The sequence below is a fragment of the Cinclus cinclus genome, chromosome 6, assembly GCF_963662255.1.
Source record: "Cinclus cinclus chromosome 6, bCinCin1.1, whole genome shotgun sequence".
Classification (NCBI taxonomy): Eukaryota; Metazoa; Chordata; class Aves; order Passeriformes; family Cinclidae; genus Cinclus; species Cinclus cinclus.
In genome coordinates, this window is record NC_085051.1 from 55,029,090 (window position 1) to 55,046,696 (window position 17,607).

The 17,607-nt window shown below is 41.0% G+C and overlaps 1 protein-coding gene across 1 annotated transcript in view; it reads right to left on the reverse strand.

Moving 5' to 3' along the window:
• Positions 1 to 7,021, reverse strand: part of NUDT14 (nudix hydrolase 14) — a 56,876-nt gene extending 49,855 nt beyond the window's left edge. Inside the window, exon 1 of the mRNA XM_062495217.1 lies at positions 6,941 to 7,021. Within this exon, the coding sequence (XP_062351201.1) occupies positions 6,941 to 7,021 (81 nt within the window). The remainder of the gene's footprint in view (positions 1 to 6,940) is intronic.
• Between the last annotated feature and the right edge of the window lie 10,586 nt (positions 7,022 to 17,607).

Here is a 17,607-nt window from a genome sequence, read left to right on the forward strand (position 1 = left end):
TAGTTTTTGGAAGAACATGAGCACTATTTTATTTCTCAGATCTAACTGCAATTACTACAAGAGAGATGGTACCAAACAAGACAAAAAAGCCTACTTTATACCCTACAGTAGTTGTATTTCACGCACAAAAGTATAATAAAAGTTCAGTGATTAATTTTATAACATGGTTCATTCACTTAGAACTAAACCACTTTTATTCTTAGGGCTTGTCTATACCAGGACATCAAGAAAATGAATCTGAAATAACTACCTTGATGAACTTGAATTCTGCTGCTTAAACTCCATTAAACCCCTGTGTGGACACAGTCATCCAGTTTAGTTTACTGCTCCCTTAGGGCACGCACTGGAAAGTTAACATGGATTAAGGTAGGGTACGAATTCAAAGTGCAATCGTACTTTGAAAACGGTTTAACATAAACAGAACCAGACTCTTTGTTGTAGAATGAGACATGGAGTTAATCAGGAAAGTCCTGTGCAGACAAGTCGTTGCAGATGAGGCCACTGGAGTGGTATTGCCAGAGCTGATGGCTTTCAACTGCTTCATCTGCAGACCTGGAAACATCTTCCAGGGAAGCTGCAGGCCTTGGTAGCGCATTAAGCCTGCTGATAATTGATCTGCTTTTCTTAGCTGCCTCACATGGATGACCTACAAGTATTCCAGTGGCACTCAGTGAGCTGCACATCAGAACTTGAGAAGTACAGCTTAAGCTAACTACAACTTACATACCTCCTCCTACACTCAGTCGTAGCTTCACAGTTACAATGCAGTAACCCAAGTAGTCTGATGGCATTCAATGAGATTTTACTGATCGTTTATGTAAGTGCAGACAGATTTCAGCTACAAAAGGTGCTCAACAAGGCCTTATTCTTTCCATTATGTGACATTTGCTGTCAGAAGTGTGCTAAATCATAGTATGACTGACCTAAAAATACAAAGTTTTGTCACTGTCAACTGCTTTTCATGCATTTACTTCAAAGCTTACATTCACTTGTCAAAGCATGCTGGATAAAAAAATTAAGACTAACACGACATAATTTCACTGAAACAAAAACAAGTACTAGTGTTCTTTTCAAATACTGCTCTTATTAACTAATTCTTCCCATTTCACCCTTAAGTAATTCAAAAATGTCTTATACAAAAATAACTTGTACGTATTTTCAGAGTTGAATTCAAAGCATATGGCAGAGCCAGAAGCAGATATGCCTAGATTCTATAGTTCCTTTTCTTAAGTCTGTGATCTAATTGCGGAGAACACAATTTCTCTCAAAGGAAATTATGTTCCCACAGTATTTAACTCCCTAATGCTGTCTTTGCAAAAACTTTTCTTTCTTTCACTCATAGGAAAGAATTATACTGCACCTCAACCACATTCACTGTTAACACAGCAGCAGACAGATCAAAAATCAGCTTCATCCAGGATCTACCCCTGACAGAAGCCAAGATGCCCAAGAAAGAATACATTGTTAAAACACTCTCAGGCTCCAGCAATTTGCAGCTCAGGGACTCCCTGAGCTGGAAGCAGTATGTTTCCATTTAAGATTAATACTCAATGCTGACATAACAGACTTGACAAGCTGAAGAAAATGAAACAACTCCACAGGGGAAAAAAAATGGCATCTCTTTTCACTGCAATACTGCTTTAAAAAAATATATGAACTGCAAATAAATATGTTACTTGGTAACATATTTCCTACTAGTGGAACCTTTTGAAGATTCAACAGAAGACTTACTTGTTTGAACAGGTAACTTAAAAATCTGTTTACTCCCTCAACAGCATAATTTTTAACTGTCAAAACAGAAAAGAATGTTTTATGTTTATAAAAAAGCAGATGGAAGTTCCAGAGAATATTTCAGGCAGCTGGGCACATTCATATTTCTATTACCACATACAAAAATTCCTAAATGCAAAATAAGATTGTTAATATTATTGTTACACTGCCCTGCTTTGCTTTTTAATCTTCAAAGTTTAAATGGCATTAATGATACAGGCCTCACTTCTTTCTCCATGTATACACATATTTTAATCTTGATGACATCTCTAAGACATTTTAAATTGTAAGACATGGTGGTTGCTCACGGTCACAAAAGAAAGCAGTAGAAAACTCAGATCAGAAGATATTCTTTCTTCACTGATGAGCTATACGCTGCTCATGCAGCACATTTTCTACCCATTACAAAGTTCATGAGGTGTTTAAAATTACAGAAGCCTTGAAAATTGGTTTAGAGCAACTGCAAAACTCAAAGATATAATAATTTAATTCCCTTAACAGTGAATGAAAAACATCATGCATTAAAATAAACTTGAAGGGAGCATTTTTCATGTTTAAAATAAATTATTCTAAGTATTAAATCAATAGAGGAAATGTGATGCTAAGGCATTGACCTACTCTGAAGTGTGGAAGGAATGTGAAGCTCAGAAAAGAGCAAATAGTTCTAATTTACCACTACTGACTGCATGGTTCAGTCAATATGCATTGAGTTTTTGAGGTTTATCCCACCCTCATCATTGAAACAGATGCCTGTTCGCCATTCCACAGATTCAAAACACATACTCACTCACATACAAACACACTGGGAAAATTACTGACAGTTGGTTCTAGTCAGGTGGCAAACTTCTAAAAGTTCCTGGGCAGAATGCACAAATATGTTTATACAGTGCAAGGAAACAGTGGCAAGAGCTCCTCTGCCAGAACAGCTTTCAAAAACAACGGTACAGGAGTCTGGGAGAGATCCACAAAGGCTTTGATATGTGAGCTCTGAACAAAAGTTTCTGTAACAGCTCAAGGTATTATTTCCCCAGCTAGATGCTTGTCCTCAGCTGATGGATGCTCTGCCTCCCCTTTGAAGGGTGCTGTCCCTAGCACAGAGGTCACCAAAAAGAATATGCAAAGGCAATTCAGTCAGTTCTGCGTAAAGCTCAGTGATTTGCCTTGAAAGGCTGATGGCAGCGGGTTTGAACTGGAACAACAGAGCAAGAGCTGGAGCAAATCCACCTTCTGCTGATTCCCAGGGGTTATGAACCATAAGCACAGGGAAAAACTTGCATGCAGTAACTTCTTAAATTGCTACAGCAAGATCTACTCTGTCAAAATCTTGTGTAAGGGTCCAAATCTAACATGCAGAACCACTGAAATCCCTCACTGCTCAGGTGTGCATTAAGAAGACTTTGTTGTATCCAAATCCCATTTGGACACTTAATGCTGCTCAAAATCCTAAGGACCTTCCTTAACTGTTGCTACTCAGAGTCAACTTCATAACTTGGAATTTCAGCAGAGTTCTTAAACTTGTTTTTCTCTGATTTTTTTTTATTTTATTTTTTAACATATAGGTTAGTGCCTGGCTAGCATACACAAAAAAGAACTGAAGATTTACACACAAATGTGTTTCCCAGCAGTGAGCACGCTCTCCTGTGATGTGGGAAGCAATATTAATTGAAGTGAGATCTTGCAGCCTGACTCTACCACATCCCAGGGAAATGCCCTAGCCCTTGGGCATTGAGTTAATCTCTCATTAGCCATCCCTCTGGTCTCTTGAATAAATTACTTATGAAAAGCAGAAAAACTTCAATAGGAAAAAGTGAAAAGAGATTTACCATGGAGTTCCTGGTAAAGAAGCCAATTCTTGAGGAGGTGATGTGTGTTTAAAAAAAAGCCAATTTAGATAACAAATAAATTTGCACTTTGGGGGCACGTACACAATAAAGCAAGACAGATGCTATTCTCTATGTGAGAAAAAATAATTTTCTTCTCTTGGTACCAAGCAAAACCAAAATATATAGGGACACAGGGTTCCTATGGACAAAATGAAAACAATATTCCTCAGGCTAAGTGAGTTACCTTGTCCATCTCTCAACCCCAGGCTACCTCACTTCAAATATGGTTGATTTGACTAAGGACCCCACCTGGAGCAGGGATGACAGCTGAAAATCCCAAAGAGAAGCTGAAGTCAGCTTCTTTTGTTAAAAACCTTGCTGTATTAGATATGGTAGTAGGATTTAAATTATCACCACACAAGCAGCATAATTTTGATATGAAATGTCTAGAAATCAATGCTGTTACTTAAGCATTCATGAATGCTTAGAAATAATCTCAGAATCCTACACTGTATGTAAAAATTCTTTCCATTTCCTATTTGTACAGAAAAGCAGTAGTTGTGAAAGTAAACAAATGAATAAAAAACTTCTCACTCTCTATATGTTCTTTGACAGAAGATACATGTTAAACATCAATGCCTATTTTAGGAATATACCTCTTTGAAAATAGATTTCAAATTCTAAGTCTTCAAGGTCCCAACTGCACTTCATTAATATTATATACACACCAAAAAATGCATCACTGAATCTTCTTTGGACTACAATCAGTTATAAGGGATGTGTCACAGCTTCACAAAATGTACCTGTAAGACTACCCCAAGCCTTCCAATAAGTCCACATATTGCATAATTTAAGTATCCATACCAGTTTCAGTTTTCACAGCGCAACAAATGCCATTATTCAAGTTTTCCCCATTAGATTATTCTGTTATCCAGAAAGACTTTTTTAATTAGATTTGGGTCAAATTCAGCAAGCAAGTGCAGGGAATTCATGCTGTAAAACACAGCAATTAGGAACTGGGAAGAAGGAAAGTTTATTTTCTTTTTCCAGCTAGTGAATTAAAAGAGTTGGACAAGGGAAATGCTACTCAGCACAAAAGCACTAAGATCAAGGACTAGATTTTGGAAACAATTGTCAGTTTTAGAGGAGCAGTGGAATTTTCAAAACTTCTTAAGCAGAACAGGCATCTAACCCTCTTGGATTTTAGACACTTGACTGTTTATTGGGGTTTTCAGCAGACCTAAATGCTTTTGAAACAATTAGTCAAATGAGTGAAAATATTTAGTATTTCCTCTGGTTAGTAAGTCAGTTTTTAAATGCAAAATGTATTTCAATAAATGTAGGGCCTGCATCTCAGGTCAGGTACAGACAGTTGTGCTCACATTGAGCTCATGCTGTCAGTAGGCTGGACACAATCCAGCCTCTGTGCAGACACCATAGAAACTACATTTTCAAGTTCATTTTAAGACAATGCTGCAGCCAAGAGAAACAATGTCTGCCCTCACCAGGCCCCAAACACTCATCCCTAACTACCACATTACCACCTCCCCTCTGCCAGCATCATGAAGTGAATCACTGATCTCATTTAGCTTAAAATTGACTTCTTTTTTTAGCTGGATTAGGTTTGACCCTGGTCCAGCTCACTCAGCTGCTGCACAGACACTTGTGCAAGGAGAGGAGGTAGCAAGAAGTGCAAGTCTACTTCATTTAGTGGCAATGCTGGTCTCTGTCAATTCACAGCACATGACCAAACATATCCTTATTTCTTCTTTACAATACTCATCACATCTAAGGCATATCAATTAAATGTAATTTTGCAATACTGTTTTGAACATTTTAATTAAATCCCATTTTTCATGTAAATAGAGCGTGACTCAGAAATTAAAATTAAATTAAGTAGTAAGACCCATCACTTGTAAGCTAAACCACCAAAAATTCAGAACATGAAAGAATGTTTTTCAGGCTTACTTCTGATACCTAAAAAGATATAACTCAGTGTAAACCTCTCAGCTGTTCATGAATTGAAATGGTTTATCTACCCCAACCAATGAGAAGACAGCTGTCTTTAGGAAAAATAATGTATAAAATGTATTTTTTAAATGTTAAAAATCAGCTCATCTGCTTTGATGAAACCTGTTTGAACCCTTGTTTTTAATTTTCTGTACTTTATCTCACTGTTGGACTCAATACATTCTTCTTATGCCTTTCCAACTGATGTGTTTAGAAACAAAGCAAAGAAGGAATCAGAGATGTCTTTTCCACCCTCCATTTCTAGGGCTGTCCAAACTCTCCTTCATTTCCTCTTCCACCATTCTGCCTAGGTAAAAGCTCACCCTGGACCAGCCAAAAAGCAGGCCCAAGGAAAGCATCCAAGGAACATGCAACGCTTTGTGCTGTGAGAAGTGACTTTCCTTTCAAGGCTTGCATTTGCTGCTGCTGTTGGAGGTACCAGTTCTCAGTGATCCTGTGCAAGGTGACTCATCTTGATATAAACATGATAAGGGACAGGATTTCCTTCCCCACTTCCCACCTGCAGGCTATTCACAGAACCACAGAATAGTCAGGGTGTGAAGGCACCTCTGCTGATCACCTAGTCCAAACCCCCTCTCATGGCAGGGTCACCTGGAGCAGGTAACACAGGAATGAGTCCAGGTGGGTTTGGAATGTCTCCAGAGAGGGAGACTCCATGACCTCTGTGGGCAGCCTGCTCCTCGATGTAAAGTTCTTCCTTCTGTTGAAGTGAAACTTGTGTTTTAGTTTATGGCCACTGGGCATCACTGAAAAGTCAGGCACCATCCCCTTGGCACCCACCTTTGAGACATTTATACGCATTAATGAAATCTCCTCTCAGCCTTCTCTTCCACAGACTGAACAGGCCAGCTCCCACAGTCTGTCCTCACAAGAGAGATGCCCCAGACCCCTAAACATTCGTGGATGAAAGTGATGGCCTGCTGAGGTCTGGCCAGCAAAGGGCTCGAGATGTGAACAGTCCACATCAAAGCAAGGCCCAAACCGAGAGCGGAGCCCAAACACCAGCACGGGGTGAAAGTGACAGCCCCAGCCCCGTGCGGGCGGCAGGCACAGAGCACATCCACGGGGAACCGCCGGCACCCCAAGGCAGCGACCCCACGGTCTATCGGGCCATCTGCGCTGTCTTCCCCGAGCCCCTCCTCAGGGCGGGCCGAAGGGCCCGGGGGTGCCGCGGGCGGAGCGGAGCGGAGCGGAGCGGAGCGGGGCGGGCGGCGCCATGAGGCGGCAGCGGCGGCGCTGCTCCAAGATGGCGCAGGCGGGGGGCGGCGGGCCCCGCAGGGACGGGGCAAGGCGGGCGGGCCGGCGGCGCCACTCACCTGCCGGTAAGAGAGGCGGAAAGGCCGCAGGTAGAGGGAGGAGGTGCAGGGCTGGACCGCCAGCTCCTCGATGGCCTCCATCCCTGTCGGGGGCAGGAGGAGGAGGAGGAGGAGGAGGAGGAGGAGGAGGAGGAGGGGAGGAGGAAGGGGAGAGGCGCGCGCAGCCGCCGGCGGAGCGGCCGGGAGCGGCCCCGGGGCTGACGGGACGCGGCCGCGGCGCTCTCAGAGGGAGCCGGGATCACGGAATGCTGCCTTTCACCCCCGAAACCGGGACACAGGAGCCTCGCCGCCTTCATTCACAGAATCACCAAGGTTGGACGAGACCTTTAAGATCATCCGGTTCAAGCGTCCAGCTAGCGCTGCCCCTGTAACCCTTGAAACACTAAACCACATCGCCCAGTGCCAGATCCAGACGCCTCTTGAACTGGTGACTCCACCATCTCCCTGGGCAGCCTGTTGTAATGTTTGACCATAATAACAGTGAAAAAACGTTTCTACTATCTTTTCTGAATCTCCCCTCTCAGCTTAAGGCCATTTATTCTTTTGCTCTCGCTGCAGGCACAGAAGAATAGACTGATCCCCACCCAACTCACTACAGCCTCCCGTCATAGAGTAGAATTATTCTCCAGAAACACCTATTTGCGATCCTGTTTCCTCAGGAGCTTTGTGTATGCTCTCAGAGCATCAGTTATACCCGCACTTTACACCAACATTTATGTGGAATATGCCAGCACTGAAGTGAGACCTGCCCTCCTCCTCCAAAGCCTTGATGTGATCTGCATGCTCCCAGGTTATCCCATTCCTGGGCATCATCAGGCTTTGCAGAATGAGCACAGTCCCTTCTGCCTACCTTCCTGCATTTGTGGTGCTCCCATGCTAAATGGAGATTGTGTGAGTGCTGTGGAAAATGTGAGTACAAATAAGAGATTCGTGGATAACCTGCAATCCATGGCTCGTTGCATCTCCAGCTTTCCTTTTCAGCTTCCAGTACTGGCCATGCACTCAGCCCATAGCAGAAGAATAAATGCAGCTCAATTAGACTCCCCTGGCTGTTTTCAAGTTGTAAAATTGTTACACCTCTCCTTTTATGTTATTATTTTTTAAGCAAAACACTTAGATTTAGCAATTTCATGGTTTTCATAGAAAATTAAACCGTTTGATCACAGTTATGCAACATTAGGTTACATTACACTGGCTGCTTTAATACTTCTAACAATTATTTTCTAGGTTCGTGAGCAACAGAGCTCACAATTTGTGGTGGTTGTTATCTCTCTGATTTGTGATCACTTTCCATGCAGATGTGCCTGTGTACAGCAATTATAAATTATAAATCAAAATATTTTGTCAATGTATTGGCTGCACTGATAAAAATCTGAAATTTATTGTATCTTTGTCCTTTTTTGTCTTCTTCTGTATTTCCACTGCATCACTAAGAAAGTTTATTGTCTTGTGGTAGTAAGAATTTCAGCAGTCTGTCTGACAGGAACAGATCCAGCAATTACAAAACTCACTAAGAAGTAAATGAGGCAGCACTTACATTGCAGAATGCTTACCATCAGTTCTGATAACGCAAGTGGCAAAAAAAATGCTTGGTGGGGCTGAAAAGTGTGGTTTTAAAAGTATGTTTGCAAAGCTATCATAAAAAATAGGCAAGAAAATGTATTTTATTAGCTGACTTCAAAAATATTTGTGTAACTCTTTGCATCACTGTATATGTCTGCATATTTCTGTTTTTTTCAGAATGATCTCAAGGTCATTCAGAGCTCCTGGGAACTTAAGCTGTATTTTTCTAGTAAGTTATTTCAGTCCTCCAAATCCAATTTAAGTATAAACAGTTTCCATGCACAGCAGGTTTACAGTATCTCTGTTTGCTTATGTTAAAAGTTACCGGCTACCCAGGTTGGTTCAGCCAGTCAGATTGCCCTCTTCAATAAACATTCTGACACCACTTTCAGGTTTTGAGTGTGTGTGTGTTTTGGGGAACGTGTCACACTGTATGATGGATTGCTTATTCCATTCCTTGGTTTAGGTGGGAAGCTTTTGGGGTTGTGATGTGTCACAGACCTGATCTTAATGTACCTGGAACAGTTGAGCACAGTGCCACAGGAAAATGCATTTTGGGATGCTCTGGTGCACCAATTGCTTTGGCGTTGCAATTGCAATGGAAAGCTGTTGATTCCTTTGTTGGAAAATCTTCTTTGTGAGTATGCCAGCTGAACTGAGGATTTAACAGGCTGAGATTGAGGAGCTGCCTTAGTGTTCCTGTTTTACAGGTGAAATCTGAGCAAGAAAATAAATAGGAAAAATATGTTCTGCATAGTGGGATTATCATTCTGTACCTGGACCTGAATTTCATTACAGTTCTTTATTAAGGCGTAGATACCCTCAGCAGAAAGTGGCTTTGCATTTGCTAGTCCAGGAACAATCCCAAGAAGGAAATTTCTCTCAGCTGTCGTTTATTCAAGGGGGAACAACTTACTTTTGTGCAGGTGAGGCACACTCCTGCTTTCCTGTTCCCTTTCACTACTTTTGTGGCTGACTGGCACAGTGACACCAACCTGGCTCTAAGTGCCCTGAATTCACAGCAATGACTAGGAGATGATACAATGCAGAGATGCTGCTCAGCCCCTCAGCTCAGGTGTCAGGAGAGCTCTGTTCCCACCTGGGCTTCAAAGGACATGGCATGTCTGCTCAGTAAACTGCCCCAACTACTCTGTTGCATATTCCTTGACATCCCTGTGTGTTTGTTTTTAAAGCAGAAATGCTAGTGGTGGTATGTGTCCAGAAATTTGGGAAAACAGACATCCATAATTCCAAAGTGTTAAAGGACTGACTAAATGCTTATTACCTTCAATAAGATATTTCCAATACTTAAAGTTTAAGCCCATGTTTAACTGCTTGGGTTTGATTAGCATTATTCCAGTATCATTTATGTTTCTACGATTCTGTCCCTAGTTCATCAATTCCCAGACTTCTTCCATCCTGGATTACTCTTGGCTATCACAGTTTCTTTGAAGGGCACTATCCAGGTTTATCATTGTACTTCTAATCGAAATAGATACCTCTGATGTCCTTCCACAAACCAAGTACCTTGTGCCATCACATCTTCCTTGCCAAGTATGACTGTTAACGTGACTTCCAGAAAACCAAGGATGTGTTGGTCAGAATGACAGGTTGCCTTTCACTACATTAAATACATTCCTTGGAATGGATGGTTTTCCTGGTAAAAAACCAAACAAACAAACAAAAAAAAAAAAACAGATACAAGGTTGTGAATAGTGTCATGGGTGGTTTGCTCACAGGTTCTTCAGTCTCCTGGAGCTGCTGATATCCTTCCATAAAATAGTAAAATCTAGATGTTTGTCCCTAGGCTGTAATAGCTCTGAGGATGGTTTGTGCAACACTGTGATAAGCAGCCTAATGAAAAAAAAGTGGAAAGTGTGAATAAAAATTTGTTTCTTTCCTGGAAAGGAGAGTACATCAGCAGGCAGAGAGGAAAAAAAAAGAAAAGCGTTCTGTCTGAAGAGTCTTAAGGGGAGATTCACTGCGATTTCTTACAAAAAACCGAAATGTTAACATTAGTGTTGAAAAGGAATTCTTCCGCGGAGTAAAGTTCTTTGTTTAACAGACTTCTCTTTCCTTCAAAGCAATGTTTGCTCTGTATTACTTCATGAGTAACTTTTATTACCAGCAAAGTACCCAAACTTTTTTTTTTTGTTTTGGCTGCTCTTTTAAAAAATCCCCTTGAACTTGACGTTTCTGCTGACACAGTCCTTCCCTTCCCCTTACATCCCCGGTCCTTGGGCATGCACTCTGCAGAGGGTCAGGTTGCATCCTCATTAGCAGTTTGTTTTATTGCTGTTTGTTTTGGGACACAACCGGGAATGTTTCCATCGCAAGCCCGGTGCTGCTGCCCTTCTGCTCGCTGTGGCTCCGGGAGCCAAACACACCCTCTCACCTTGGCCCAGGCTCACAGTGAGTGGACACCCAGGAATGTCCCTTGCAGTACTTCCCTCTTCCCACTGGAGCCTAGCAAGGTGCCCGAGTTGTTGGGTTTGCTCATGCACAGTTAGGCAGCACGTTTTCCATAGAGATTCTTGTGGGTGTACGTGTCTGCATGTGTTTTTTATCTCTGTCAATCCCTGCCAGGCTCATTTTGTTCATTGACATGCCATGGCTCATGAACAAAAAATCATCAAGTCCAGTGCCTTTCATCTCCAGAGGACTCCTTACTATATTGCACGGTATCATTACTTTTGATACTTGTGAATACAGTAGTTACTAAGATACTACAAGTATGAAAGCCTCAACAGCTATAGGCACGTTGACTTGCAGTCCTCAAATTTCATTTTTAAAAAATATTTCTAACCCTCATGGTTGCAAGGAAAAAAGACAGAAAATGATGACAGTGTAAATGATGGCAAACGTAATGGTTTGTGAGCTGTTAAGCCAAGGTGATGCCGTAGGTCTGGTAGAAAGGCTTTGCTCTTGGGGTGACCTATAACCTGAATCCCCAGCTCTGGGCAATAGAATGCCAGCAGAACTGCTGAAGCCAAGAGGCACTGGATCCAGCTGTGTGCCCACATCAGCCCCATCCAATGGCCTTCAAAGCCATTGTCTTCTGCCTAGAAAGTGCTCCCAGAAGTTCTTCCTCTGCCTCAGCTCCCTGGGCCACGTGCAGTTTTGTTAAGGTCACATAGGGGTATTAGGAGACTTGGACACCTTTGCTGTGCAGGCTTAGTGAGAAAGATGGATGAAAGTGTCCCAAATGAAGTCTATTTTGTAAACTCATGTTGGGAATCTTTATGGCTGACAACATGAAACCATATCCTCTTCATGTGGGCCATCCTTGCATCGCCACAGAGGTGTTAGTTTTGAGTGCCTTTCTGGGGATCAGATGTGTGTTCTTTCTGTAATGAAGTGGCTGTTGTGAAGCTTGCTTTCAAAAGCTTACCCCTTAGGCTCCTGGGGAAAAGCAAGCCTGAAGCTGCCAATATCTAACTTTTAATTATTATTCAGTTCTGGGGCATAACCACCCTGGTTACATTCATGAAAGTCAGGAATCGTGCTTATGCAATTCTTTTGGCATTGTAAATAGAGCCCTAGAGAAATTTGTCTTGATTTTAGTAGTAACTTTTCTGAGAGATGACTTTTTTTAAGATAAATTATTTACATTTCAATTGCAAAATATAAAATTAGAGGTCTACTCTGCAGTACATAACATGATGTTCCAACAATTTTATTCACCATCAATTGGTTCAGGGCTGCTTTAATTCATGAATAGCCGCAGTCTGAAGAACTTGGAGCAAGTATTCCTGAATTTGGTTGGTAAGGACTGACAGCATGATCAAGACAGTCATGGTGTGTGGTATTGCTTATGTGCACCACAGCCAGTTAGAGGAATATGTCAGTTTGTTTCCCTTAGTTGTTTTGATTAGCTCCACCTTGTTTTCAGAAAAAAAGTGTATCTTTTTTTAATGAGAATAACCATCTTGGTCTTTACTTTGCAAAATCAGGAACTGTCTCATTGCTGTAGTTGGAAACCCACCTGTGTCTATGTGATTTCCCAGAAGAGCTGAAATTTATCCATCTGCCTTGTGAAACAAAGGTTGGATAAATAGCTCTTTTTTCCTGCATATCATCAGTAAAATCCTTGAACTAAATATGGTAAGAAAAAAATCAAACACATTCAGTATAAATATAGATACAGATATCATGACATGTAAAATTGGTTTCTCTAAAAATAGTGAAGGAGAAAAGCTCTGCAACATAAATGTGTAACTAATATGTCAAATAGTTCTTAAGTTATTCACAATATAATATGACAAGTTGCAATATGGTATAAAATAGAGGAGGGGAGGTGAGAACATGGGAAGTAAATTCTCATTCTTTAGCTTTTCAGCTGGGGGAAGAACAAACACACAGACTGTGAAAAAAAAAGAGAAACAATATGCATGCAAAATTTAGATACTTTTATATTACATTAATTACTATCCAACAAATGTTGCCTACAGCTAGCAGAGTGAAAATGATTAGAGGGAAGGCTTTGATTTTTCAATAAACTGCTCCCTAAGGAGGGAAAAAAGAAAATGATAACACTGTGTTGTTTGTATTACAGAGCCATGTACAACCAATATCTGGATCTCATTATGCTGGGAACTGTTCAAATGCAGGTAGAAAAATGGCATCTTTCACAAAAAAAAGCAGCAAAATAAGTTACACAAAAGAACAAACAAGATGAATGTATGTAATAAGAAACAGCTGAACGAGAGCAAAAGATCACGAAGAATCTTCTTTTGTTTGCCACATATGTATGCAATACAGCTGGAAGGAGAAAAGTATTTTGATTTCTCAGGGAACCTTGATGTTCCAACAGTTTGAAATTGCCTGTAAAATGGACTGAAGCTGGAGTTGTTGGATACTGGAGTGCTGGCCATGGCAGTAACCATGACCCTGGTATCTCTGAGCTCCCCAGTCACCCCTGTGCTGTACCTGGTACTCTGCCCTGGGCTGGGGGCATTGTAAGCCCAAGGGTCCTTACTCGTCAGGCAATACGTCTAGCAAGATGTGTTGAAACTGTGGGAGCTGGAAGCCCTGGTCCTCAAGAGACTACCCTCTGGGCTGCTCAGAAGCTGGGGCTGGCATAGCTCCAGTGGAAGCTTGCCTGTTTTTCAAAGGAATTTAATTGAATACTAGTCTGGATGAAATGTTTCTGTTTGGTAAGTTGAGACGTTCCAAAATTGTTTTTTTTTTCACCAGAGGTAGGGAGCAGGTGCATGGTTTCTATTTCAACATATTTAAGTATAAATATATGTGTTTTATGTGATAGAAAGGTAGAGAGACATAGTTGGCCTTTTTCCTGCCTCTTCTTCATTAGGCATATTACATTATTTTCCTGTTTATTTCTATTACGCCAGTGCTTAGGGACCCAGAGCTTTATTGTGCTCATTGCAGGTATCAAATTGCAGAACAAAATAGCCTAAATGCTTTAGTGAGATTCTTGTGGTTGGAAGCGAGTTGGAGAAGAGCGCAGGGGAAGGATGGGGTAAGAGCCCCATCAACTTAGTTCAAGGAGTTGTAACCCTTCTGCAAAAAACCATGTGGATGAAGGACAGCACAGTCTGATTCTGGGAGTGCTGTGACAGCGTGGGATGTGGGCAGGAGATATGGAGCAGCAGGATTTCATTATCAGAGACTTGAAGTCAGGAAGCAATATAAGGGTTGGACTGAGTGAGTTGAAATGATTTAGCAAGTAATCTGCAGGTAGTTGAGCTGATTTGTGGTTGAGGGCTAGCTGGAAAGTTGGAATTTGGGTCTTTAAAAGATTGGGTCTGGAAGAGATTGGATTGCCATAAAAATCAAAGTTCTGAAAAACAAAATCCTAGGCATTTTATACTGGACTCTCAAAACTGTTGGCGCTGACCTTTCCTAGCTTAGGAAAGTGCCTGACTTTGAATCTTTGACTTTTTTTTTTTTTAATAAATGTTCTGCATACTTTTCAATTCTTTAGTTATAGTTCAGGGAAAAAAAATAACCACAAAAATTAAACCTTCCTCCTTTTTCCTATTTGTGATCCGTCTTGCTGAGATTATTATTTTGCACTGTGTTCTTAGAGACAGCAGAGAAGGTTTCTAAAGCATTTCAATTGGAGATGTGGGCATTAGTATGCTCACAGTAAAACTGAGCCCAGGAATATCCAACCTTAATCTCTGTCAATCTCCTGGAGCAGTCTTATTTTCAATTTACTTTTGCAGTGCTCCATCTCTTAATGCCTCTTCCTTGCCTGCAGCCACTTCATTAGAAAGCCTGCAGAGCAGGAGAGGCGGATGTGTTTAATGTTGACAGGTATCAAGACCAAAGGGAAGGCCCTGCTTGTTTGGCTCCCTGCTGGTGTGTGAGGAGTTTGCACCTCAGCTGAACACGATGGACAAGGCATGGGGCGTGAGGGTATGAAGTTGGCTAGTGCCATGCAGGGGATATCACTGCTTTTAAACTAGTAGGGATCTATTCACTGCCTTGCCTTTTTGCTAGACTAGATTTGATATTGTCATAACTAAGCAATCTGTAAGGAGAAAATGCCCTCCTCCATCAAGATAAGGAATTATATATTGTTTTAACTAAAGTACTCTCCAACCACTCTACAGCTTTCTGCTTGTATTTTAAAGATATACAGTCCATGTACCCTAATACATCTCCATGAGAAATTGTCAGGACTTAGAGCCAGTCTTTGGCAGAGACAGGCTCACAAACAGGTGGTTTTCATCACTGGATGCATAATGCTGTGAGTATGTTTTAGCCCCTTGCCTGATGCCCTGATCCTGCAGAGCAGGCAGTTCTCTCTGGATGTAAATCAGGATGCATTTGCTGGAGAGGGTAACAAAATGCTTGCTTCACTGAGGCATCCTGCCTGGTACCTGTATAAATACCTCTAGGCAAGCAGGTAAACCAGCAGCACATAATGTGTCATTGCTAGGGACAGAATTGCTGTTCTGTGTACACAAGAAAGGAAAATATGTTTAGAATGAATGTGGATGTTCTGTTCTTCATTCATGTGTGACTGAATTCTAATCTCTTTTAGTGTGCTGTAAATCCAAAATAACATACTGAAGTCAGTGCAGTTCCTGTGGATTTGTGCTACTGTAAATGAGAACAGAATAAAGAATTTTTTCCTCCTTCTTCCTTGTAATGGTGAGAAGAAAAGCTGGATTGTCAGCCTGGCCATGCTTCTTTGCTTTGCTGACTTTGTCATAAAATGGACATAATTTAAACATTCTTTATTTTTTTATATTTAGAATATAGCAGAAGGACAGGCTTGATGGTTTTTATTTTACAGAAATATAAACATTAAAGTAATTTTTTCTTTTACACGTGACTTAGAAAGCATAATTTACTTGAAAGGACCCTATTATATACTCTGCCCTGTATTTGTTTATGTAATTGAATAGAAGAGCATTTACTGCAGTTTCGAAGTTAAGCCAATAAACATTTGTCTTTGTATTGCAGCAGCGATGTTTGACAGTTGGGTTGGACAACACCCGTTTTAACTTGGGTTTATTTTATAGTATTGACGAAGCAAAACTCCAAGTATATTTTCACCCCCTTGCTTGCACTGTTGCCACAAGTTGGATATTTGGCGAAAGATTCTGAAAGCCTTTCTTACAAGTTGCTTGTGTTATTTACATCGTCCTTCTTCCCTTCACCATATAGGTCATCTCAGTTTTACATTATACTTCACATATCCCTGGATATCCTGGATCCCTGGTGTTTGAAACAAGATATAGACATGTGAGCAGAGGGATTTTAAATGGACCTACCTTTATATTTTCGGTTAAAATCAAGAGGAAAGCAGCAAAAAACAAACAGAACCTTTTTCTCTTATGTGCCATACTCACACCAAAACATCTGTCCATCCACTCTACCTGCTTCAAATCCAGGAACACCATTGTTATAGGAGTGTTTAATGCTTATTTTCACTGTCAGTTAGAAGATGCCATTGGCATACTTAGACATAAAAATACCTAAAGTTTGCTGTATTATTTTATTTTTGCTCTATAGATGGTATTCTGGATTGTGCTGCCTGTATCAAATAGCTCCTAGAGCATCCCTCCTAATCAGTTCCTTTTGGGAGCAGGATTGTCGGGCTTGTTCTGAAGCTGTGCCAGTGCCAGCAGTGCATGGGGACTACAGATGAGATCTTTGTTACAGAAGCATGAGATCAATTCACCATTCCAGGCCATGTAGTAAATGCATTCCTGACTGAATGTTACATCGTTTTTATGTTCCAGGACAGCATTGTACTGTGTCTCCTCCTCACTGAAAGAGCCATGTTCATTAGATACAGGAAGTCCTGCTAATCATCCATAACGTGACATTAACAGCTGCTGGTAGATCTTTGTATGCCCACTGATCAGGGGAGAGTTCACAGATTTGGTACTTCTTTGCTGTGATTGTTTTCCTCAGCATGCTTCAGAATCTGAAGTTCTGTTAAAAAAATTGAAAAAAAAAAGGCAGTTAATCTTTAAGGTTGTGAGGAAAACTTTTAAAACATGCAACAGATGGAAATCAATGCAGTAGTGTTGGCAGGCAGACACATAGGCTGAGAAGCAATCTGAAGGCTGAGATTATTTGGATTAAAGGCAAAAGAGCTGCAAAGCAGTCGCACAACTTAGATATCATCAATACAGTACAGGGGCTCTGCAATTCTGCAGTGAGCCCTGTCTTGTTTCACATGGTTGATAGCTTTGTTTTTGCCAGTGGCTCAAGATAAACCCAATTTTCTCTCCTGTTGATTTGTGCTCCCTTTCTTTTGTATAGACAACTTCCATTACTTCCTTTAGCAGTGTACGCAGATAGCTGACTCAGGAATGGGGCTGACCGGAAAAAAAATATTTCCAGTCCATGGACAATAAATTTATATTTCTCCACTTGTTTTCTGCCCATTTTCTCACAACAAGAACAAAACAAAACACAACAAAACAAACAAACAAACAAAAAAAACACACACACAAAATAAGAAAAGAACATAACTGATGAATTGTGACATGTTTGTTTTGAGATGTTTTGAACTATATAAAACCCTTATGCCAGAGTTGATTAGCCTAGTGGCTGCTTTGTGTGTCATGAAGTCTTCAGGAATCTATCCTGGATGCCAGCAGTTATTCCTCAGC